Source organism: Vanrija albida (genome assembly GCF_041260175.1).
Source record: "Vanrija albida strain AlHP1 chromosome Unknown contig_4, whole genome shotgun sequence".
NCBI lineage: Eukaryota > Fungi > Basidiomycota > Tremellomycetes > Trichosporonales > Trichosporonaceae > Vanrija > Vanrija albida.
Window position 1 is genome coordinate 1,108,950 of NW_027191423.1, and position 23,487 is coordinate 1,132,436.

Sequence of the window (23,487 nt, forward strand, 5' to 3'; positions counted from 1 at the left end):
ATCCACATCCCAGGCCATTTCTAGACAATGCATGCCAATTATGCGCAGCTCTGCCCGCGCCAGTGCTCTCACACCGGCCGCTACTAACCAGCCGCCGTGCCCTACGCCAGCACGCCGCGGCCAGCAAAGTCATCCCGCGCGCACGCCGGACGACGACAACATCTACACCTCCACCCACGCCGCTGCACCACTCTACTGCTGGGCCTGGGGGACGAGGGCGAGACGGCCAGCGAGCTCGACCTGGGAGCGGACAAGGCTGGCAAGGTACGAGACGGTAAGAGTCTCCTGGAGGCCCTCCTTGACGCCTCCCTCGTCGTCCTTTGTGCCGGTCGAGGTCCAGCGGCCGACACCCTCGAGGAGGTAGCGGCCGACCTCGGGGTCGCCCTTGATCTTGCCCGAGTTGACGTCCTGGACGTACTGGAGCGCCTGGTCGATCAGGCCCGACAGCTGGTTCAACGACGTCGAGAGGGCGGGGAGAGGGGGGAGAGCGGGGGAGGGCTGGGGCGCGGGGCCGGTGATGAGGTCGACTGGTTTGGTTAGCTTGTGCAAGAGAACCGTAGCGGGGCCGAGCAGCTCGTGCTCGTAGCCCCTCTTCGACACTCACGGCCTGCACGCTCAGAGTCGGCGTACTTGATGACCACTGGGACAGGGAGGAAGGCGCAGTTCTCGGGCTTGGGGTTGAGGCCGAGCGAGGTGCTGACCCAGCCCTTGATGCCGAGGCCCTTGCTGCCCTCGGGGCCAAGCTCGGGGTCGACGGTGAGGTGGATGGTCTGGTTCTGGCCAGTCTCCTGCGAGAAGTAGTTCTGGATGAGGGCCGAGTTGCCGTTGAGCGTGGGCGACGTGGCGTACCAGCCGACGACCTGCTCGTTGATGCCGTTCTTGGCGAGGAGCTCCATCATTCCCTGCTGGAAGGGCATGTCGATGGCGACCTCCTCGTCCTCCTCCTTGTGGGCGACGGCAAACGACGTGCGCACATCAATCTCCTGGCCATTCTCCGAGCGTGTGCCGAGCAGGGTACCGATGACACGGGGCGCGCTGCTCTCCTCTGGCCTGCGCGAGTGGTGGGTGAGGATCGAGGCGATGACCGAGGGGTGGACGGTGATGAGCGTCGGCGGGCGGCTAAAGGGGCAAGTGTCAGTGGGCGGTCGAGTAAACGCGATTTTCGTGCGACTCACGACGCCGACGAGCCGCTAGGGGCCTGGTTGAGGTGCAGGGCGGAAGAAGGCGCGTCGAGCGACATTTTTAACGAGGTGCGGATGGGTGTTTGTGGTCGAAGCTCGACCTTTTGTCGTCGTTCAAGCCGCCGTCGACGTCGAGGAGGAACAAAAACGGAAAGGGTCTGGCGTGGTTAAATGGGGGTACCATTTTACGTTTGGGGGTTGGCAGCCGTCTTGGTGGGCGCTGGCTGGGCTGGCGTGCGTTGGGCTGGCTGGTGGAGGCACGGCCAAGCATCACAGAGAGCATCAACAAAGTCGTCGACCTGCCATGCATCTTGTACTCTCTGAACATAACAAGACAGTCCCACTCCCTCGCCATGTCTGAGAACGCATTAGAAGGCCAGCAGCAGCTGGCTATTGAGAACAAGGCCGCCCAGGAGTCTCAAACCGGCGTCCACTCGCTCGACCTCGGCAACAACACCGTGGTCAAGCTCGACAACCTCGGCCCCATGATTGTAAACTCTGACGGAGTGCGTGTAGCGTACAACAGCTTCGTCGGCTTCGTATCCAAAGCTGGCAGCTAACACCCACCAGACGCTCTCGCGCATCTCAAACTGGGCCGAGCTGAGCGACATTGAACGCGAACGCACCGTCCGCCTGCTCGTCAAGAAGCGCAACCTCGTCCGCCTGAGCCAGCAGGACAAGGAGCAGGGCGGCGTGGCAGACGAGGACAAGCTCAGTGCGCTCAAGGCGGCGCAGTCGTCCTAGGCGCCTGTCACGCCCAACTCTGCCGCCACGCACGCGAGCAGTGGGCGGGCAGGCGGGCAGGCCCATGGCCCAAGCGCACCCCTGCCGCGTCGTGCAATGCGACCACCCGTGTACCAATAGCCCATTTATGCATTGAACTCTCGTTGTTGTCGCTGTCGTCGTCGTCGTCGTTGTACCAGTCACCGTCGCCTACAATGTCTGGCGGTGTCTTCCTTGTGCCTTCCTCGTCTTCCTCCACCGGCGCCAACTCGTTCAGGGGCGTCGCAGCCACGCGTCACCACCACCACTCTCCGCGACATTCCTGGTCGGCCTCGACATCATCCCCCCTTTCCTCCATCGCATACTCGTCACAACAGTCGCGCTTCTCAACTCCCACTGGCACCACCTCGTCCCGACTGTCCCGCACCGCCGTCGCTTCCGCAGCCATGTCCGCCGAGTCCGCCCCCGCGAGCGTCCTCGTCGTCGACTCTGGCCGCTTCACCGGCGAGGGCTCGGACCTGTCCATCCTCTCGTGGCTGAGGCAGGCCGACCAGGCGCTCGACACACTCCCAGTCGAGGAGATTCAGGCGGCCGTCAACCCTATCCACGCGATCGTGCTCAAGCTGCTCGTCCCCGGCCCGACGACGCCGCAGACTGCGCTCCCAAAGCCTGGTCGCCCCATCCGCCATCTCGTCGCCCGCGTCGTGGTCAAGCTGCACAAGAAGGTTGAGAGCAGAGCCCTCTTTGATCTTATCCAGGCGCTACTCAAGGGTGTCTCTGATGGCGGAAACAAGAACATGAGCGCGGCGGAGAACGTCCAGCGCGTCGCGAGCTGGTACACGATCGGCGAGGTCATCAAGGAGCACGGAGGAAACGTGAGTTGGCAAGGCTTTGACTCACAACTCACACCCCCAGATGATGTCGTTCATGGCCGAGATCTGCACGTCGTCGGTCAAGGTGCTGCGCAACTCGAACCTCTCGATCATCCTGCGAAGCCATGCCGTGTACGCCTTCTCCAAGTCGCTCTACTCGGCTGGCCGTGCGCTTCCGGACGCGCTTGTCAAGGACCTGCTCAAGCACCTGCGATCAGGTCTGCAGGACAAGGCTCTCCCTATTCAGAGAGCATGCGCCGACACGTTCGTCTCGCTCCACCTCTACTCGCCCGTTCTCCCTCTCCAGGCGACTCTGGACAGCATCTCGCCCCTCGCGCTCAAGAGTCTCGAGACTGCCGACTACATCACGCGCCGGCAGCTTAGCAGGCTCGTCGCACACTTCCTTGCTGCGACTCAGGTTCCAGGATCCGGTGCACCAGCACCAGAGCCGAAGAAGGCTGCGCCGAAGCGTGATTCGGAGGAGCAGGACAATGACCCTCAGATTATCACGTCGGCGCCAGAGGACAAGGCCAAGGCACTGTACACCACTGAGCAGATGCTCAAGCACCTGTCGTCCCACTACACCCGTCCCAACGCGCCGCGTAAGCTCAGAAACGCCATCATCGACGTGTACGCCACCCTATTCACCCAGCTCGGCTCCAGCTACGTCGAGAGCCACTACGCTGAGATTGTGAGGCACATCATCGACGAGATTGTCCTGTCGCCCCGCTCGCACAGCACCCGTTTCGAGGTTCTCGCAAGCCGTGAGGCCGCGGGTATCCTCCTGCGTGACCTTATTGGCCAGAGCATGCTCTCCGAGGCTGGACAGGTCATGGCCATCAGAGAGTGGGCCAACACCTACCTCCGCGCATGGAACCTACAACCGTTGGCAGGTCAGAAAAACCCACACAAGCTTGCCCTCATCATCGCTCTTCGCGAGGTGTCTGGTCTCTTGGGTCAGCTTGGCAATGCCCCTCCTTCTATCCTCGAGCTGCTGGGCGAGCCCCTGGTTCGACTCCTGTCGCACGAGTCGTACTCTGTCCGCCTGGCGACCTCGTACGCCCTCCGCCAGTTCACGACGACCAACCCCACCCAGCTCCCCCGGCTGCTCGGTGGACTGGTGGCCGATGTCAACAAGGACCTGGGACTCCTCTCGAACCCGAACGCACCAAAGGACCTGCGTGATCGCATCATTGGCCGGACGTTTGCCCTCTCGGCGCTCATTTCGGTTAGCCAATCCCGCCCCCTCTACGTGTCCAGCGACATCCCATCCAAGGTCTTTGATCTTGCCGTATCCCTGCTCAAGAAGGCGGGAGACCATGACGTGAGCATCGCCACGGTTGAGGTGCAGGTAGCGTGGTACCTCATCGCCGCGCTCATGAGCCTCGGACCCGGGTTTGTCAAGCTCCACCTCCCCCAGCTCCTTGTGCTTTGGCGTAACGCGCTGCCAAAGCCAAGCAGCAAGGACGCGGTTGTGGGTGACCGTGGCGAGGCCGAGTGGAACTTCTTGCTGCTGGTCCGCGAGTGTGCCCTCACTGCCGTCCTCAACTTCCTCCGCCACAACCAGACGCTTGTCAACATCGACGTCGCTCGTCGCCTGGCAACGCTGTTCACCAACTCGCTCAACTTTGTCAACGGCTTCGCAACTGCATACTCCGAGCTGCTTAGGGAGCAGGCCAACAACCCAAACGCCCCGCCCATCTTCTCCATGCGACCATCTCTTGTGGATCGTGAGGCCAACCTGCGCCGTCGAGTGCTCCAATGCTTCACTGGACTTGGCGCATCGTCTGCCACCGAGTCCATGCAGCCGGCTCTCCTCCAGGCCGCCGTTACTGTCTTCGCCGACCCTGAGAACTACTCTGGCTCGGCAGCCCAAGCTGCGATCGCTGCCCAGGCAGGTCAGTTCACGAATGTTTGGCAGTCGACCGACGGCTACGCGTTCGGTGTTACCAGCCTGCTTAGTGCGAGGGAGCGCGAGCGCGGTGCCAGTGAGGAGGACGTCTTCCTCAACCGTGACAAGATTGAGATGGCCATCGAGGGGCAGTTGTCCTACCCCATCCCTGGATCTTTGGAGTATGACTACGTCGAGCTCCTCCGCGCTCAGCCCCTCACCGACACCCCCAAGCCTGCTCCGGCCCAGACCGCTGTTATCGACGCCGGCGTCGAGCTCTTCTCGGCCCTGTTCGCTCACCAGAACCTCGAGGGCCAGGTTCAGTCTCTGGCCACCCTCAGCTCGCATGTGCGCTCTTCCAAGCTGGAGCGTAACCCCGGTCGCAGACAAGCGGTTGTTGCCAACACGATGGAGGCACTCCGTCGCTCTCTTGTCTCGGCCGACGCGGCCGGTGTCAAGGCCCGCCGCACGCTTGGAAGCCCTCAGGTCAGCGATCTCATCAAGTCGCTTCTCCAGGACGCCGTGCTCGACTCGAACCCCAGCATCCGCGGAGCAGCGGCCCAGGCAATGGGTCAGATTAGCAGCCTCGCTGGCAGCGCATACTTGTCGTCTCAGGTGCAGTGGCTTGTTGACCAGGTGGTGAACAACCGTGTTCCCGACAGCCGCGCAGGGTGCGCCGTCGCATTCGGCGCCATCTACAGCAGCGTTGGTGGCCTCTCCGGCGGTCCCATCCTCAAGACTATCGTCAACATTCTCATGTCTCTGGCCACAGACCCACACCCAGTCGTTCACTTCTACGCCCTCGCTGCTCTCGTCCAGATTGTCAACGCGGCCAACTTGTCCTACTCGCCTTATGTGCAGACGACCCTCGGCATGATTGCCAACATCTACCTGCTCGAGACCCACGAGCCGGACGGTGGCTCGCTCGGCAGTGTCAACTTACGTGGTGACCTCCCCGCCTACCAGGTGATCTGTCGCCTCTTGCATGCGCTTATCGGCGTACTTGGCCCCGAACTTCAGGAGCAAGGCAAGGTCCGTTCACTCGTGTTCCTCCTGGTTCACGAGTTCCGCGAGGAGACGGACGAAGGCCTCGAGGTGGAGGCCATCAAGTGCGTGCAGCAGATTCTCATGTTCGCTCCCAACGAGATCGACATTCCCAAGCTCGTGTCCGACTTCCGCGCGTACCTGGCATCGACCCGCCGTCCTCTCAAGGTCGCGGCGATCACGGCGCTGTACCAGATTGTCCAGCGCGATGCTGTTCTCATGTCTCGAGTTGGTGGCAACCAGCTTGTTGAGGAGCTCTTTGGCCTTCTTGACAACGACCCGACGATCGAGGGCGTCAGGGCGGTCATCACGAGCTGGCTCAAACAGACCGCTGCGTCCCTGCCGTCGGGCTGGATCGACCTCTGCCAGAGGATCATGACGCGCACGGCGGCGGCGGCCAAGGCAGCAGCGCCCAAGAAGGGTGCGCAGCCCGCATTCATTGACGACGAGGCCGAGTCGCTTGGCGCCGGCACTGCGAACCAGACTTCGGCGCTCAGCTCGCGCTGGCGCACGCAGCTGTTCGCGCTCGAGTGCATTCACAACGTGATTGTCGCTGTGGCCGAGGGCGACAAGCCTGAGAACTTCAACCCTCTCCTTGCGCGCCAGCTCGGTCTCAACTCGCGGGCGCTCCTCTTCTCCCGCGTGGCCGACCTCATCCGCATGGCCTTCTCCGCCTCGGCCGCACTTGTCGAGGGTGTCCGCCTTGCGGGCTTGACGGTGCTTCGCGACGTTATTGAGCGCTTCGCCGCGTCCCCAGACCCAGACTTTGACGGCTCGCTCCTCCTGGAGCAGCACCAGGCCCCCATTGCTGCTGCCCTCACGCCGTCCTTCAGCGCGGAATCGACACCCGCGGTCCTCGCCTCGGCAATCCAGGTGTGCGCCGTGTTTGTGGGCTCCGGTGTCGTCAAGGAAGTGTCTCGCATGGGCCGTATCCTCAAGCTCCTGACCGGTGCCCTCACGCAAATCAAGAGCGGCGAGATGGTGTCGCTTGGCGAAGTGCAGGACCTGTCGACGAGTGCGGCCGTGATGCTCAAGATCTCGATTCTGGCGGCGTGGGCAGAGCTCCAGATTGCGTCGACAAAACAGCCGTACCTCATCGAGGTTATCAAGCCTTATCGCTACCTCCTCGGGCCATTCTGGGTTGGGGCCCTGCGCGACTATGCCCAGCTCCGCACCGACCCGGAGATGGGAGCGGGCGCTGGCCTTGATTTCAGCTCCGGTCTGGGCCGCGACGTGCTCCTACCGTACTACGAGGCTGCGGTCCCCAAGCTCCTCCACGCGGTCGCCATCGGCCTCGCTGCCAAGGACCCATTCGTGATCGGCGCCGTCGACGGCCAGACGTTCACCTCGGACGTCGAGCCCAAGGTCGAGTCGGCACCCGCTATCCGCCCTGAACCAGCCTCCACGTTCTACATCCTGTACGGCCTGGCGTTCGAGACGCTTACTCGCGCCATGGGCAACGACCCCGCCATGGCAGGTATTGCCCTCCGCGCTATGAGCAGCCTCGTCCACCCACAGCTCTCTGGCACGATAGTGTTTGACGGCGCGTTCTTTGACGAGATGATCACCATCTGCTACCGCATCGCCATGAGCGAGGGCGCCACGGTCAAGGGCGACATGGTGGACCTCGTGGCCAACTTTGCCGTCAGCCGCAAGGGTACTGCCGGTGCCAACGAGGCGCAGATCCGGCGCGCGCTCGCCGTCATCACGTTTGTGTTGAGACAGACGATTCCGTCGCCCAACTCGCCGTCGGCATTCTCCCCCTCCGAGTCGGTTGCCGACCGCGCGGCGTTCATCAAGGCCGGCTTTGCGGCGTACTCTCGCGTGGTCGACGTCATGGACCTAGGCCAGCGTGCCGACCTGTCTGCAGTCGCAATCCACCTCTTCACCGATCTCCTCCGCGACGAAACGACGAATGCCGATCTGGCTGGGGCGTGCCTGCCGTCTCTCAAGCTTGTGCTAGACCAGACGTTTGCCGGTCAGGTACCAGCCATCACAGCCACGAGCGACCGTGTGGTCCATGGCCTGCTTAGTGCGTGCCTGAAGAACATTGACGACGTGAGGACGCGCGTCAACCCCGCGGCGAGCATCAAGATCAAGAACAATCTGCTCGCTCTCACTCTCATCCTCACGACATTGCCGCCGTCGGTGCGTGTCAGCAAGGTTGTGATTGAGCAGATTGCGATTGATCTGGGACGATACATGGGCGCGGCAGCTGAGCGCCCCGAGCTTGGCCTGACGCCCATTCACTGCGCGTCGAGCATCCTGCTCGCGTCTCTCCGGCCTCTGCCGTCCAACCCGCCCCGACCATCACCGGTCCTTCAGCACGCGGCCATGTGCGTGCTGACACCATTGATCGGCTACGTTGCCGACACGGTGGTGGCGTACGCGTCGGCGACGAGCGGCGGTGGCGACGAGCCAGCGCCTGCGCTCGATGGGCTCAAGGAGGCTATCCGCGGCCTCGTGGGCTGGAGCAACGGCCTGCCCGAGGACATTAAGCCTCGGGGCTATGGCATCTTGCTACCGACTCTGAGCCTGCTGCTCGACCCGTCGTCGACCGCGGCGTCGGCTGCGCCGTCGGCCCTGCACGCGCTGGCAACAGCGACGCTTCTTGCCCTCGCGCAGTCGTCGCCCAAGGCGTTCAAGGACGCGACGCAGGCGATGCCCGAGGGCGAGCGCGCGCAGCTGGAGAAGGCGATCCGCGAGGCGATCGGTGGCGGGGCTGGTGGAGGCAAGGGGGCGGCGCAGGCTGCGCCAGAACGCAAGGGAATCGAGCTTCGGAGCTTTGGATAGTCTGGATCTGTACGGGTGTTGTGAGCCGGTGTGCCACGCGGTGGCCGCGGTGGGCACGGTGGCTGTGAAGATAGAGCATGTGCATGGATGATTAGAGCTGGTGCGAGGGGCGTGGGCGGGGGTGGGGGGTGCTGGCGGGCCGGGCGGGGGCCGAGCGTATCTGTCCGCGTGGGGAGACGCACGGTCGCGGTGCGGTGGGTGGTGGGGCCGAGCTTGGGAGGGTCATTGATGACGCGGCGCGATTCGGGGGTGCCGGTGGCTCCAACGACGCGGGAGGTGGCCATGACGTGGTGCGGGGCGGCGGCGGTGGTGAGCGGGGCGGCAACGGCGTGATGTCAGACCTCGGGCGTAGAGAGGCGCGCGTGGGGCTAGACAGGCGCGCGGTGCACCGCGCGCAGCTGGCGTCGCATCACGATGCAGCTAGCAGCTGGCTACCACCGACGCCGCCAAGACTCTTGGGTGCTGCGGGCCTGCGGGGCAGAGTGGGTTATGGTTATTACGCGCGGGGCAGGCCGGGGGGGAGGGGGCCGGTCTACGGCCGGGGCGTGGGCGTGGGCGGGTGTGGGCTGCGGCAGGCCAACACCGCGCACACGACGGCCGGCGCGATCGCCGCCTGCTGCGCAGTGCACCGCTGTGCGTGTGCAGGGGTGCGGCGTGGGCCGAGCCGAGCAGCGGTGGGTCGAGCCGGGTGCAGGCTGCGGCAGCGAGCGCCACGGCCGTAAACTTCGGGGGTGGCCCCCCCCCCCCCCTTGCAGCTATACCGAATCGCGCGAGTCGCTCCGTAGGATCCCGACCGTTATCGCGCACGGGCGGCGCGCACGCCCGTCCACCCACGCACAGGCGTGACGCCTGAAACTCCAAACTGGCAATTCCGTGCAGCTTGCGTCGGCGTCGACGTCTGCTCGCTTGGCTGCAATCGCCAGAGTTGCCAGCAGCCGCCCCGCCGCGCGCCACGGCGTCAAAACACAGGCACGACGTCACCCCCTCCCCCCTCTTCCCCTGCACGCGCCGCACGTCGTCCACTCAGCACCGGCACATTTCAGCTGAAAGAGGCAGCATTTCAGCGAGCCAAGACTGGCCCGCCTAAATTCGGTGCGTGCAGGGGCAAGTGTCAGGAGCGGCAAGGGCGGCGCCACGGCCTCAGTCCTGTACCCCGGATTGGCGGGCTCGAGCTCGCTGCGGCTGGCCTACTGGCCCAGGCCTTCGGATTTCCGGGAGAGCTCGAGCTGGTTGGCGCTGGCCCACGCGTGGACGCATCACAGAGGCCAGAGGCACAGGGCAAATCTCGATCCACCCGGTTAACCTGGGTTGGGTCAGCGGCTGCGTCACCGCCAGCGGGCCAGCGCCAGCCGAGCCAGTGAGCTGTTTGGTCCGCCGTCTGTCTTCTAGGGCGGGGGCGGCGGGCGGCGGCGGCGAGCGTGGGCTGGGGGGCGGCGCGGTGCGGCGCCGCGCCGGTGCGCCTCCGCCCCGCCCGCCCAGCGCCCAGCTGCCTCGCTCGCCCGTCCCGAGAGCGCGCGAGCACGCAGCGAAGAGAAGCAGCACCCCAACCCCCCCCCCCCCCCCCGTGTGATTATGAGTCCGTGTCATGGCCTTACGGCATTCGTCATGGCGGTTACCACGCTGGGCAGTTTGTGGTGCGATGCGGCGTGTGGTGCGGCCGGTGGTGCGGCGTGGGTGCACGCACGCGCGTGGGGTAAGGGCACCGGGACGTGTAGGGTCGGGACGAGGCAGGTCGGTGAAATTGGTCTGAAGGGGGAGCAGGGGGAGACGGGGGGGTGGATAAACCTCGCCTGACCTGAGCATTTGAGCCTGTGCACCTGAGATTGGGGAAGCGAGGGGCAGCGAGGGGGGGCAGCGTGCGTGCGTCGGCTGCCGCTGCGGGGCAGAGAGGCATGTGTAGGCCTTTGATGCGCGCGGCACGGCGAGGCGCGGCGCGGCGCGTAGACGTCGAGCCCATGTGTGGGTGGGTGGGTGCGTGTCATTCGGCATTCGTGCCTCGCCAATGTCCTTTACTCACAGGGATCACTGTTTTTTTTTTTTCCTCGTCCTGGTCCTCCTGCCTGCTCGCGAGCTCACCCTCTCCTCGCACGCCCCTCAGCGGCAGACAACGCCAGAGCCAGGCCCATGCTGCTGCTCTGCTTTCCCTCCCCTCGCTGACCCAGTGTAGCCGGCGGGCCGGTCGGTACCTGCCACCCACACTGACTGACCGACCCACCCACACCCATCTCTCCACACCCACCACCACCCCCACCCGTCCCCCTCGGCCAGTATATAACCCCCCGCGACACACACCCAAACACGCTCTTCCTCTCATCCTCGTCCATCCTTTGTTTCTGCGCTTCCGCCCCCCAAAAACAAAAACCCAAACCACTCTCCACAATGAAGTTCTTCGCCGTCGCCGCCCTCGCCGTCGCCGCTGTTGGTGTCAACGCCCAGCTGTGAGTGTTTTTCTGGCGCCATCTCGTCGACGACGAGATGGGCCTCCCCCATCCCCCCCTCCTCTCTATCCGCACGAGCGACCTCGCACCTCGGCGTACTTCGCACCGCACCGCACCGCGGCGACTGCCGTCGCCGCCGTGCTCGCTCGCTTGCCCGCCAACCAACCACCACCCACCCCCCGTCGATGTCATTGCCGCCCCGCATTCACCCCCCCCTGAATCACCGCTGACCCTGTACAGTGACCCCTCGACCATCAACCCCTGCATTGTCCAGTGTGTCACCACCGCCGCCGGCACCCTCGGCTGCTCGGGCGTCACCGACGTTGCCTGCCTCTGCGGCGCCGGTGACGGCCTCGTTACCGCCGTTGCTCCCTGCATCGCCTCGTACGTACACCCCCCTTGCTGTCCATTGTTCTCGGCTAACCCCGGCCCCAGCAACTGCCCCGACCAGGTCCAGGCCGCCCTTGCCCTCCGCCCCCAGCTCTGCCCCGAGGGCGGCGCCGCCTCGTCGGGCGCTGCCTCGTCGGCCTCGGAGGCCGCCACCTCGGCCGCTACCTCGGCTTCGGAGGCCGCCACCTCGGCCGCCACCTCCGCCTCGGAGGCCGCCTCGTCGGCCGCCTCGGCCACCTCTGCTTCGGCTGCCGTCTCGTCGGCTGGCTCGGTTTCCGCCTCGTCGGCCTCGCACGCCTCGTCGGCCTCGGGCGCTTCGGCTTCGGTTTCGGCCTCCAAGTCGGGCGCCTCGGCCTCGGTCTCGTCGGCTGTCGCTTCGGCCAAGCCCTCGTCGGCTGCCAACCGCGGCACCGTTGCCGGTGGCGCCGCCGTCGCCGCCGGTGTCCTCGCCGCCGCCCTCTTCTAAGCATCCGCTTGGACTTGAGTAGTAGCCCGTCTAGTGTCGCTGCCTAATCCCATGTTCGTATTCTTGCAGCAGTCGCACTGGCGGCTACAACCACGATCATTCCAGTTTGATACAGACCCCATCACATTCTAGTAGAGCGTCGTACCAACGCCGTTCGTTTGTTAGTATGATGCAGAGTAGCGCAGACTTGCGAGCGGTGCGCGCAGCGCGCCGCGAGGGCCGCGAGGAGCAAGCTGGAGCAGAACTTGAGCGCCGCGAGCAGTAGCTCGAAGCCGCACTGGAGCCAACGTGGGCTCGTAACTGATGCCAAGAGTGCTGCGCAGTGTGGGAACGGGGTGGAACCGAGCAAGTGGGCGGGGGTACCATGATCGAGGTAGATCTGGCCGCGAGGTCGCGCCGCGGCCGCACCAGTGAGCAGACGCGCAAAGCAAAGCGGCGCCAGGTGCCCGGGCGTGCGTGCGCAGCCTGGAGGGCGGCGGCGGGGGCGCGGCTTGGCAGGTATGTGCGCGGGCGTGGGTGCGGGGGATCCGCGGGCGGGTGGGGTGGGTGGGGGCGTGGGTGTTGGTTGGTCGGGGTGGTGGGGTGGGGGTGGTGCGGTTGTACGGTGGGATAGAGTTGGCCTGTTTCTGCACTTGCACAACAACACACGTTATCTTATCGCGTCGGCCTGCTCAAGTGCGATCTGCGATATCTCGCAAGGCCTGGATACCGCGCAGCAAGCATAACTCGCAGGGACGCGCAGCCGGGGACGGGCGGGGACGACGGGCGGCGCAGCAGCGGCGGCAGGAGCCTTGTTGTTCGGCCTGGCGCTGGCGCTGGCGCTCGGCTGGCGGCGCCCTGTTCCAGCTGCCGTTCCAGCCGTTGCGCTATCGCTGCCTCTCTCTGCGGCGGGTTGCGTGCTAGCGCTACAGCCGTCGCTATGCGGGCCGCGGGCATGCAGCCCGCCCCGCGACATGCCATGCCACATGCCCCCCGCCCTCCCCCAGCCCATCCCCAGTGCCTGCCGCCCGCCCCATTTGACGCGACATGTCGCCACACTCGCCGCGGCCGTCGTGACCGCGCCCTAGGCGTCGTGAGGCTGTGGCCTTCGACCTGTGGGGCTGCGGCAAGGAACGCCTCGTGAGCTGCGACTCGTGCTGCGTTGCTGCGTGCTGCGTTGCGTCGCTGCGCGCTGCATACCGCGCTGTTGCGCTGCCTTGCACTGTGTTGCGCTGCCTTGCGCTGCGCCGTCTTACTCGGGCAGCTGGCTTTGGCACGTCGCACTAGCCCACACCCACGACTCCCCCGCACACACACCACACTCCATCTTACAGTGTACAACAAGTCATGCGTTTGTGCTTATGCCTAGCCTAGCTCATGAGCTCCTCCTGCTCCTCCTCGTCGTCGTCGCCCAGCACGCACACGCTGCGGATCTCGCCGCCCGGCGCGTACACGACCGTCTCGTTGGCCGCGCCGCCACCGACATAGTCGTCGACGAGCTGCAGAATGTCCAGGTGCGACACGGAGCGCGTGCGCGTCGTTGGCGTCGACGGGTAGCTCAGCGTAGGCGCACGCAGGCGGCGGCGCGTGCCCGACGGCGACGCCGGGTGCAGGTATGGCGAGCCCGCCGGCGACACGGCCTCGGACTGGGGCGCCATCGACAGCGACGCCGTCGTCTGGCGTCTGCGCCGCATGTTGGTGATCGGCGACGACGACGGCTGCTGCGGCGGCGCCGGGGACGCCGCGCCGCCCGACGCGCTGCGCGTGTGCTGCGGCTGCGTCGTGTTGGCACGGCGCAGGCGCGGAGCCGGCACACTGTTCGCCAGGAACGGGTCGTGCTCGTGCTCCTGGCTCGGCGAGAACGGGTACAGGTTGGTGTACGAGCGGTGCGCGCGCGTCGGCGACGTGCTCGGCAGCTCGGTGTGCTGAGCGCCGGGTGTACGCGCGCCAGGTGTCCGCGCGCCGGGCGTCCGACGGCCCGTGTAGCTCGCCTGCCGCGAGTAGCTCGGGCGCACATTGTCGATGTCGAGTGCGGGGACGTGAGGTGTGCGCCGAGGCGTGCGCGTACCCGGCGTGCGCCCGCCTTGGGACGCCACCTCGGACGGCGTCGGTGGGTGCTCGGCAGCCGACTCGAACGCAGCCTGCTGGTCAGACGGCACCGTCGGCGTCGGCGAGTTGTCCTCGACGCCCTCGGCAATCTCGGCCTCGGCCTGGCGCTGCTCCCACTCGATGCGCGGCAGCGTCTGGCGCACCCAGCGGCCGATGCTGTTGATCGCGGCGTGCGTGGCAGGGAGCCACGTGAACATCTGGAAAACGTGCACCATGTCCTGGTAGAGCTCGTGCGTGACCTGGACGCCAGACATGGTCGCCTTGTGCGCCAGCAACGTGACTTCGTCACGCAGCACCTCCGAGTCGCCGCTCTGGATGAGCATTGGCGGTAGGTTGCTCAGATCGCCGAACAAGGGCGACGCATACGGGTGAGTGATGAACCTCTCCACGCCGTCGGGGCCGAGGTACGAGCCAACGGGGTTGAGGTGGTCGTCGGGCGCCGGGCGCGGGACCACGTCTGAGTCCGCATTGTCGTCCCATGAACCGCATGACATGGTGAGGTCGACCCAGGGGGACATGAGGACGAGGCCAGCTGGGAGTTGGTACCCGTTGTCGCGGAGGTACATGCACAGGGCGAGCGACAGGCCGCCGCCGGCACTGTCGCCTGCGATGACAATGCTCTCTGGTGGGATGGACAGCGGTGGGGCAAGGAGGCGGAGGTAGCCATGGAGCACGTCGTGAAGCGGGAGCGGGAAGGCCGCCTCGGGCGCCAGCCTGTACGTGATGGCAAACACGCGCGCGTTGCACGCCTTGCTCACGCCGACGGTGACAAGTCTGTGGGTCGCGGCATTGCCGACGTAGTACGCGCCGCCGTGGATGTAGTAGATGACGCGCTCGCGGCGGCTCGTCGGTGCGGCCTCTTCGCCCTCGAGCTCGGGCTCGGGGGTCGAGCGGCCGTTGCTCGAGCCCTGTACCTCGCCATTCCCATTGATGCTCCCGTTGCCGTGGACGCTGTCCGAGTCGCGGCGTCGGTGTGAGCGCGCAGTGACAGGCGAGCCGGGGATGGACCCGAGAGCGCTGTCGCCGCTCCCGCGCAGACGCGACGGGCCCGGCACCGACCGGCGCTTCATCTCGGCATGCCACTTTGCCCTCCGCTCCGACTTGAGACGCTTCCACACGTCAATGCCCACGACCCATTCGCCCTTGAGCTCGCGTGTGCCCGACTCGTCGAGGTCGAGGTCTCTGCGTTGCGTCAGCCAAGCGAGCACGTCGCGCGTGGTGCGCGCACGGCCACTCGTACGACCGCCGCGGCCGTGATTTGGGGAGCGACCACGACACGAGCGGCCCGAGCAGGCGACCTCGAAGAAGACAGAACCATGGCCAGGCCGCTCCAAGATCGCCCACCCGCCCCTAGTGTTACCCACCTCAAGAAGCCGCGGCACGAGTCCGCCGCCTTTCTCTTTGGCACGAGGAACGTAATTGGCGTCACGACGGCGTCGGCCGGCAGCGGGATGAGATATGTGATGGAGATGAGGCGGCGGATGAGGTTGAGGTCTGCAAAGTCGGTGTAGTTTGCCACGTTGCGCATGAAGGACGTGATCTGGGGCGTGTTAGTCGCTGCGTTCGTGGGGATCCATGGGGGCTGCGGAGCGGGCCACACTGTGTGCAGAAGGCGCGACGCGAAGCAGAAGCGGCGTCCCCTCGTCCCCACTCACAAAGGTCATGCGGTATCCCCAGCTCTTGCGCTGCGGCCCAAACAAAAAGTGCTTGAGCAAGCTCCAGAAGATGTACAGCCCCTTTGCGGCGATGAACTGGACGAAGGCAATCCAGGTCGGCAGCGTCCAGAGGAAGGGCGACGCCGACGTCGGCGGCGCCTGCCGCTGCGCGACCTTGGGGTTGTGCCGCGAGCTCGCGGGTAAGGGCGACGGCGAGCGGAGGGGGTGCGACGACGTGTACGACTTGAGCAGGGCCGCGAGCGGGCCCGGCTGGTGCGGGTTGTCGGCGTTGCGGAACGTCGTCGCGGACATGGTGGGCGGGGGTGACGGGGAGGGAGGGGAGGGGAGGGCGTCGCGCGGGAGGCCGCTTGCTTTGTTGTTGTCGCCTGATGCCTTGTCGTCGATGCCGATGCAATGCAATGCTGTAGTGTTGTTGCTGCTGAGCACCGACGCGTCGGTCGAGATGAGATGAGACAAGAAGGAGAGAGATGGCCGCCTGGTGTCGTGTAAGGTGTAGGGCCTCTTGTTGAATGACGAACGGCTAGTCGACTTTTGTTTCTAACCGAACAAGGGCCGCACTCAGCCAGCGAGCACTCAGTCACTCATCGGGGACCTGGCTGCTGCATAACGATGCTGGAACGCGGCACCCGGCGCGCGACGAAGACCTAAGTACGTACCACCCACACCCAGCCAGACTGCCAAAACTGGCTGCCCACCCGCGTCATCATCATCCACTAAGGGTTGCCCAAATGCAAGACAAGACCTGTTGACATGTCTATACTCGTCTACCAGCTCTCCTCGCCACCACGTCCATTGTCAAACATCTCGTCGATGTACTCCGTCGCAGCTTCCGGCTCCAGACTACCCGCTCCGTCTGTGCTAATGCACCATGCCAGTGCTTCACGGACCTCGCGGGGCATCGCATTGGACGAGCTGAAAGGGGAAGAGCATGTCAGCACGGCGACGTGTCTCAGCGGGGCCCGCCACGACCCGCGACGACCTTGGCAACGGCCAAACCAACGGCGAGGCAACCAACCACGCCTGGGCGCACAACTCACCCTGAAATAAAGACGTAGCCGCCTCGTTTGACAATCCACTCGTTGATGAGCGCAGCGTCCTCGCGCAGCAGGTGCTGCACATAGACCTTGTTTGGCCCATCACGAGACGGTGCGACGCGCACCCGAACCCCGCGCGCTCGGTGCTCGTCCCACTCGGACGCGTAGTAGTAGTCGCTCCTCAGGCTCCTGCAGCCAAAGTACAGTGCTGTGTCTGGTCTTGTCAGCCGCCACGTTGGCCCCAGACGTAAGATCACCCACCTTTCGCGGCCCCGTCGCGCACCCGGTCCTCGACGAACGCACGCATGGGGGCGACCCCGGTTCCCGGGCCAACGAGGATGACAGGTACGCCGGGTTTGGGGAGGAATAGTGTTGGCGGGAGGATCTCGAGCGCAATGGTCGTGTCTGGGGTGTGAGCTATGGGGAGGGACAGTCGCCTCACCCTCTGGAAGGGACTGCAACCACGAGGAGCACAGGCCACGGCGCGGTACAGAGAGGTTGGTCTTGTACTCGACCATAGCGACGAGGAGCTGCACATGGCCGGGGTGGGCCTGACAGTGTCAGCTGATGCCCGCACGCAGCGACCTCCAGCTCACCTCGGCCGAGCTGGCGATCGAGAACTGCCGCCTCCTCAGAGGGGCCAGCACCTCGAGCACATGCGACAGGGGAATCTTCGTCTCTCGAAAGTCGGCGAGTGTTTCAACAATCGTGCGCTTGGGGCGCGACGCATAGTCATGGATCTCGTCCTGAAGTTGTCAGCACGCCGCGGGCGAGGTAGCCGACGCAGAGCAGACGCACAGGGTCGTCAAGGAACTCGTCGAGGCGCTCCTGCTCTCTCTCGTCAGAGCTCAGACGGCGTAGCCACTCGAAGAAACTCTTCCGTGGAGGCTGCCGGAGGTCGAGGTGGTGCGTCAGGAGGGTCCGGAGTGTCGTCGGCCCCGATGGGAGGTGTGGGGGAATGTCCTGCTCTGTGGGGGTCAGATGAAACCATGAATAATGAGCATCAAACCCACCGGGCAGGTTCGACCGGATCACCACGCGCTTGTCTGCTTCCTCGACCAGCCCGTTGATCTCGAGAAACTCGTCCACCTCCTCGTCGCTACACCGGGGATGGAGCGAGCAGACTGATCCTGGCGGGTAGTTGCTTGTTGTCAGCCCACGCCCGCGAGGCCACTCACGCGACCCTCCCCTCGAGCTCGAGGTCCACCTCGCGCACATCCTGATACCATCCTTCCTTCGTGACGCGTTTGTTCTTCCTCAGCGTGGCCTTGAGCCATCCGTCCGGGGCGAACGGCTCGACGGCCGACTTGTCGCTGATAGCCAGGCGCGAGAGATCAATGTCAGAGCCGGACGCCGCCTCGAAGCGGTAGATCGGCGGCGGGAGCGCCGTGTTGGCGAGCGGCGGCATCGACGGGCCGGGGAGGTATGGCAGGAACGCGGCGACGGTGCGCTCGAGCCATGGGAGGAAGTCCTGCTCCAGTCTGGTGTGTTAGTAGACTTCCCGGGGGGCGACCTACCCGTCCGGAGCTCGCTCGTCCCCCCATCCCGGCTCGGTGAGCGCGTGAGCACCGAGCGAGTCCATGCGCCGTGCGAGCATTTTGCCGGCAAAGCAGAAGCGCTCGTACGAGGTGTCGCCGAGGCCGAAGATGGAGTAGTGGACGTCTGGGGTGTGAGCATGGCGAGGTTCCCCGAGGTGCCGTCCAGCACCTTCCTTCCTCCTCCTTGTCTCGTCTCCCCCTTCCCCTCCTTCCCTCCATCATCTCTCATCTCCACACCACTCACCCTCCAAGATATCCGAGGGCAACCCAGCGCGGATCAGCTTCTCCCACAGACCGCGCATCGCCGGCGGCGGATCGCCCCGCCCATGCGTCGACGTGATGAGGATGAGGAGCGCCTCGTGCGGAAGGTCGGTCACGTCGTACTCTGCCATGCTGAGGAGGACGGCCTCGCGGTGCTGCGCGCGGAAGGCGCGCGCCGTGCGCTCGGCCACGTCCTGCGCGTTGCCCGTCTCCGAAGCGTAGAGGATCACGACGTGCTGCGGCGCCAGGTCGTCGGCGTAGTCGACATGGTCGCCGTGGTGCACGTGGTCGGCGTTCTCGGGTATATCTGCTGCTGCCATGCTGCTGTTGTACTCTGCTGAGAAGACCTCGATGAGAGGAGAGATGCTGTCAATGTTGTTGTTTTTGCCTGGCGGCGACTTTGGAAATATCTAAGTCAGCGGCCCATCTCGAACACGCGGAGCAGGGTCACTCCGGCCCGACGTTCGGCTCTCCCCAAGCCGCCGGGATCACGACATTGCACTCTCCCCATCTCAGACTTTTGTTTGTCCACTTCAACTCGATATCACCGCCCGCCATGGCCGACCTCTACAAGCCCGCGTTCGAGCGCTACTCGCCAGCCGACAAGGCAAGGTAAGCTGTCAGCTTGGTGAGCCAGCTAACCCCACAGCTTCTCGTTAGTAGCCACCCTCCCCCACGTTCCTTACTGACCCACGGATAGCTACAAGACTGTCGTTACGCGGTAAGCTGTGCTAGCCCCTCCAACACAGCTAACCCCCAGATGGCCCGTGATCATCACCAACATCGTCTCAGCCGTCAGCACCGTCAACCACCAGCTCTCGTCCGACTCGAGCGCCGACGCGCCGGCCAAGCTCGCCGAGGGCAAGGAGATTGTCGCCAAGCTCAGCGCGCTCAAGCACAACATGGGCAGGAACGGTGTCCTTGAGTGAGTCGGGAAGCTGTAGGCCGGCTATACCTTCTTTGTCGCTTCAGCCGGCCTCACCTACTCGCTCTTGCTGACCACCGAGGCCTATCCCCGACGACGGCAACGCCAACCGCGCGTGCTACAACGACGAGCTCGCCGCGCTCGCCGACGACGACAAGCGGTGGTTCACCGCCAACTGGCTCTTCGCCGAGTGCTACCTGTGGGTTGCCTCTGGGACTCGAGCTTACCCGCCAGCTACCGCCTCCTCCGCTCGTACTTTGCCCTCACGGCGCACTGGAAGTCGTATGACCCGTTCTTCGAGTCCAAGGCCGAGACGTACAAGTCGTCCTCGGGCGCGATCCTGCACCTCGCGCACGCGCTCAACTCGATGGTCGAGAGCAAGGACCTGCAGCAGGGCTTTGAGAAGGAGGGCAGCGCGCTCGAGATTGCCTTCTGGTCAGTTCGCTCAACCCACCAATGGCACAACTGACTCGGCAGGGAGATGGTTCAGGCGGACCTCTGGGGCAACGCGACCGACCTGTCGCTCCTCACCGACCTCAAGTACGAGGACCTGCAGAAGCTCCAGGCTGTCGGTGCTGCCGCGCAGGCTGAGCAGGCCGAGAAGATCCTGCGCAACGACCTGCCCAAGGTCTGGGAGCTGCTCAAGACGCTCAAGGACGGCCGTGTCGACATCGTGATGGACAACGGTGGGTACCTCATGGTTTTGCTCTAACCCGCCAGCCGGATTCGAGCTCTACACCGACTTCATCTTCGCCGACTTCCTGCTATCATGCACGCCGTTCGTCAAGGAGGTCGTCTTCCAGTAGGTCAATTGCCACCTCCGCTCTGACCTGCTCAGCCCCAAGACGATCCCGTGGTTTGTGAGCGACGTGCTCCCCTACGACTTTGAGTACGTCAAGCACTAACTCGTGACCTGCTCACACCCCCAGGTGGGCCATCGAGTCGCTGTTCGACACATCGTTCTTCGCGTCCCACGCCGCCCTCAAGGACGGCGACACCGAGGCGCTCTCTGCGCTCGCCGCGCGTTGGAAGGCGCACTCGACCTCGGGCCGCTTCCGCCTCTCCGTGCCGACCAGCACGCCGCTGGGCGCCGACGTCCCGGCCGCAAACTTCTGGACGACGCAGTACGCGTACCAGGACCTGCCGGCCGTCGACCCCGCGCTGCTCGCCGAGCTGCAGAAGAGCGACCTGGTCATGTTCAAGGGCGACTTGAAGTGCGTCCGGTCCTGGCTAGCCGCTGACGTTCAGCTACCGCAAGCTCATCGGCGACGCCAAGTGGCCCGTCACGACGCCCTTCTCCGAGGCTCTGGGTAGGTTCTTCGTGCCTCTTCCAACCTACTCACGCCCAGGCCCCCTCGCTGGCAAGTTCAACCTCCTCTCCCTGCGGACCAACAAGGCCGACACGATGTGAGTGGCTACCGAGTGCGCCGCTGACAGCCAGCTGCGGCCTCCCCGACGGCGTCGAGGCGCGCCTCGACAAGGACGCGCCAGACTGGCGCGTGTCGGGCAAGTACGCCGTCGTGTCGTTCGAGCCCAAGGCATAACCTAGACAAACGTAGAATACATGGATGGGTGATACAGTACACTTGCTACAGTACACTGCCGAGCGCTGCTCGTACCATCTTATGTCTACCGTGTGACAGACTAACTTGTACACGACTAGCAGCGCCGTCTGCCACCGGGGCGGGCGCTCTTAGCTAACAGCCCCTCATATATGGGGCTCTACAACGATTCTCTGTCCTCCTCGACTGATATCCCGTGGAACGCGGCCTCGAGGCTGACGCTCCGGGAATGGTGGTACAGCGCCCCGTCGTACTCTGCCGCGGCGATCATGCGGCTCGCGCTGCGCGGCGTGAACAGGTCGGCTGGGGGCGACTGGCGCCCGACGCTGCCCGGCTGCACTTGGCCCAGCCCGCCCCAGATGTGCCCTTGGCGCTTGTACGCCGCGCTGCGGGGGGAGATGGGCGGCTGCTCGGGCGAGTCAAGCTGGATGGCGTTGGCGTCGCCGGCGGGCAGGGCGGGTGCGCTCACGTCTGCGGGCTTCGCGCCGCCCGCGGACGCGAGCATGCTCAGCGTGCCAGGCGGGAGCACGGGAAGCGCCGACAGGTATGGGACGTGCTTGCGCTCCGACGTCGAGCTCGCGTCCATGAGCGGCACGGACCCGGTCGTCGGCGGGCTCGACGAGCTCGACGCCGTGCGCCCGTGTCCTCGTAGCGGCGGCAGCGGCGTGGTGCCGCTCTCCGGGGAGGTTGTGGCGGACGCCGTGGCGGCCGGCAAGTTGTGCCCGCCGCCAAGCGACGACGCGAGGCCCGCTGCGATGGGAGGGCGCGGCGGGAACATGGCTGAGCGGGGGCTCGACACGCTGCTCCGGCTCCGCGTCCGCGTCGGCGTGTGGCTGTCGCTCGGGAGCGCGATGAAGACGAGCTTGCCGGTCGGCTGGCCCAGCGCGAGGGACAGGTTGACGCTGGATGCGAGCGGCGGGGCGTGGGCGACCGACGAGCCGGACGCGAGGGGGAGCGGACCGACGGGCGGAGCTCCGCTCGTGCTCGAGCCAGTCTTGCGCACCACCACCTCCCAGCGCACCTCTTCCTCCTCGCGAGCGGGGAGGCAGGTCACGAGCACCTCGTAGCCGCCGCGCTGCTCCCCGGGCTCCGGGGTACGGCAGACAGCCGAGAAGCGAGGGTTGGTGGACGCAGAGCCGGAGCGGTTGTGCTGGGTCCGCAACGGGGCCGAGTTGGGCGTCGAGGGGCTCACGTCGGCCAGCTGCTCCGTGTCCTCGCCGAGGCGGGGGGAGGCGCCCATTGTTGGCGTTAGCGGCGGCGCATTCTCCTCAGCGTCGGTTGTCGGGTCCGTATTCGCTCCTCCGTCCTCGGCCGCCCCGTCACTCGCCGAGCCAGTCCCTCCAGCAGATGCTTCCGAGAAGCTCTCTGACCGGCTGTAGTGCTCACTCTCGCCGGCGACATCGCCCGCCGCTGTTTCCGACGCGTCGATAGGGGTGGCAGATGAGATTGGGTTGAACGTCGCTGCGGCGACGGCTCCAAGCGTGGCCGCTTCAGCCTTTCGTCGGCGGCCGCTCGGCTTGCGTGCGAGCCATGCCGCGGTTTCCGCGCGCCACGCCGCAGGGGGGCTGGGTCTATTCTGGAGGTTGCTAAAGTGAGTGCGCTGGGGTAGAGCGCCCTCGCTCGAGGTGGGGGACGGTGGCTGGCTTCCGTGCTTGGCCGTTGGCGTCAGTGGCGCTGCGAGGGGCGATGAGGCTGCGGAGGTCGCGTTGGTGAGACCGCTTGTGCTCGGCGTGTGTGGGACACCAGTGGCGATGCTATGTGCGCTGCCTGTGGAGTGCTGGCTAGCGTGGGCGCTGCGTTGAACGCGGGGAGAACGAGGTGACGATGTGCGCAGCGCTGACGTGTGAGGCGATGAGAACCCTTCTGGCGCTGGTGCCGATTCCGCAGAGTTGCTGATGGGGCCGTTCAGGAAGGGGTGGTAATGTGTCTGAGACGAGGGTGGTAGGTGCTGGGGCAGTGGTGATACTGGGCCATCAGAGGGCTGAGCGGTGATCACGACGGTCGACGGCGGGCTATCGAGATCTTCTCGTGCGCCAGGATTGTGGTGGGAACCAAAGAAGCCAAAGCCGCCGTTGGATCTGCCGTGCTGGGCGCGTTCCCGTTCGGCATTGTACGCCGCCTGCGCCTGGCTGTGCGCTAATGCCGAGCCCGTGACGACTGCAGCCTTGCTGGGCGGCGGTAATGGCGAGCCCTGCGTGGATGTCGAAGATGAGCCCGCGTCATCCTTGGAGTCCTTGTGATGGTGGTGATGGTGGTGGTGGTGCTTGCCTCGGGAAAATAGTCCGCCGCCAAAGCCGGTGCCGCCTCCGCTTCCTCCGGAGTCGGGCTCGACTCTTTCTCGGCTGCCCTTGGAGCTAAGCTTGCGCCGTAATAATCGCGCTGGGTTGAGGCGTGACGGGCTAGACTCGACGGGCTGGGATGAGACTGATCCGGGGCTCGCCATGAGGTTGCCAGCAACAGAGGAAGATCGCGGCATGGCGCCTGGCGGAGGCGTGACAACGTTGCGCGCGACATTTGACGGCGGTGGTGGCTGTAAGAGGATCTGGGGCTGGGTGTACGAGCTGGGCCCGGCGAAGCCAGAGCTCTGGGGTGGCGAGGAAGCCAT

The 23,487-nt window shown here is 65.4% G+C and overlaps 8 protein-coding genes across 8 annotated transcripts; 4 read left to right on the forward strand and 4 right to left on the reverse strand.

Annotated features, from left to right (window-relative positions):
• Positions 1-192: 192 nt before the first annotated feature.
• Positions 193-1,240, reverse strand: Q8F55_005157 (uncharacterized protein; the record flags this gene model as incomplete). Its single annotated transcript, XM_069353650.1, has 3 exons — positions 193-527; positions 605-1,119; positions 1,176-1,240. The coding sequence occupies 3 exons, from the start codon at positions 1,238-1,240 to the stop codon at positions 193-195; spliced, it is 915 nt and encodes a 304-aa protein (XP_069208292.1).
• A 294-nt stretch (positions 1,241-1,534) lies between these two features.
• On the forward strand, positions 1,535-1,925 carry Q8F55_005158 (uncharacterized protein; the record flags this gene model as incomplete). Its single annotated transcript, XM_069353651.1, has 2 exons — positions 1,535-1,687; positions 1,752-1,925. The coding sequence occupies 2 exons, from the start codon at positions 1,535-1,537 to the stop codon at positions 1,923-1,925; spliced, it is 327 nt and encodes a 108-aa protein (XP_069208293.1).
• A 425-nt stretch (positions 1,926-2,350) lies between these two features.
• On the forward strand, positions 2,351-8,504 carry Q8F55_005159 (uncharacterized protein; the record flags this gene model as incomplete). The annotated part of the gene is made up of 2 exons (XM_069353652.1): positions 2,351-2,779; positions 2,820-8,504. The coding sequence occupies 2 exons, from the start codon at positions 2,351-2,353 to the stop codon at positions 8,502-8,504; spliced, it is 6,114 nt and encodes a 2,037-aa protein (XP_069208294.1).
• Positions 8,505-10,883: 2,379 nt separating this feature from the next.
• On the forward strand, positions 10,884-11,798 carry Q8F55_005160 (uncharacterized protein; the record flags this gene model as incomplete). Its single annotated transcript, XM_069353653.1, has 3 exons — positions 10,884-10,942; positions 11,183-11,326; positions 11,378-11,798. The coding sequence occupies 3 exons, from the start codon at positions 10,884-10,886 to the stop codon at positions 11,796-11,798; spliced, it is 624 nt and encodes a 207-aa protein (XP_069208295.1).
• A 1,349-nt stretch (positions 11,799-13,147) lies between these two features.
• Positions 13,148-15,853, reverse strand: Q8F55_005161 (uncharacterized protein; the record flags this gene model as incomplete). The annotated part of the gene is made up of 3 exons (XM_069353654.1): positions 13,148-15,068; positions 15,251-15,426; positions 15,542-15,853. 3 exons carry the CDS (start codon positions 15,851-15,853, stop codon positions 13,148-13,150), a joined length of 2,409 nt encoding a protein of 802 aa, XP_069208296.1.
• A 473-nt stretch (positions 15,854-16,326) lies between these two features.
• TAH18 (NAPDH-dependent diflavin reductase) lies at positions 16,327-18,715 on the reverse strand (the record flags this gene model as incomplete). The annotated part of the gene is made up of 10 exons (XM_069353655.1): positions 16,327-16,474; positions 16,600-16,810; positions 16,858-17,001; positions 17,039-17,147; positions 17,193-17,342; positions 17,395-17,564; positions 17,610-17,740; positions 17,775-18,077; positions 18,114-18,258; positions 18,379-18,715. The coding sequence occupies 10 exons, from the start codon at positions 18,713-18,715 to the stop codon at positions 16,327-16,329; spliced, it is 1,848 nt and encodes a 615-aa protein (XP_069208297.1).
• Positions 18,716-18,951: 236 nt separating this feature from the next.
• HRT2_2 (Hairy/enhancer-of-split with YRPW motif protein 2) lies at positions 18,952-20,864 on the forward strand (the record flags this gene model as incomplete). Its single annotated transcript, XM_069353656.1, has 11 exons — positions 18,952-19,007; positions 19,156-19,320; positions 19,403-19,519; positions 19,555-19,755; positions 19,798-20,006; positions 20,041-20,122; positions 20,159-20,209; positions 20,250-20,534; positions 20,569-20,630; positions 20,670-20,727; positions 20,762-20,864. The coding sequence occupies 11 exons, from the start codon at positions 18,952-18,954 to the stop codon at positions 20,862-20,864; spliced, it is 1,389 nt and encodes a 462-aa protein (XP_069208298.1).
• A 178-nt stretch (positions 20,865-21,042) lies between these two features.
• On the reverse strand, positions 21,043-23,487 carry Q8F55_005164 (uncharacterized protein; the record flags this gene model as incomplete). The annotated part of the gene is made up of 1 exon (XM_069353657.1): positions 21,043-23,487. One exon carries the CDS (start codon positions 23,485-23,487, stop codon positions 21,043-21,045), a length of 2,445 nt encoding a protein of 814 aa, XP_069208299.1.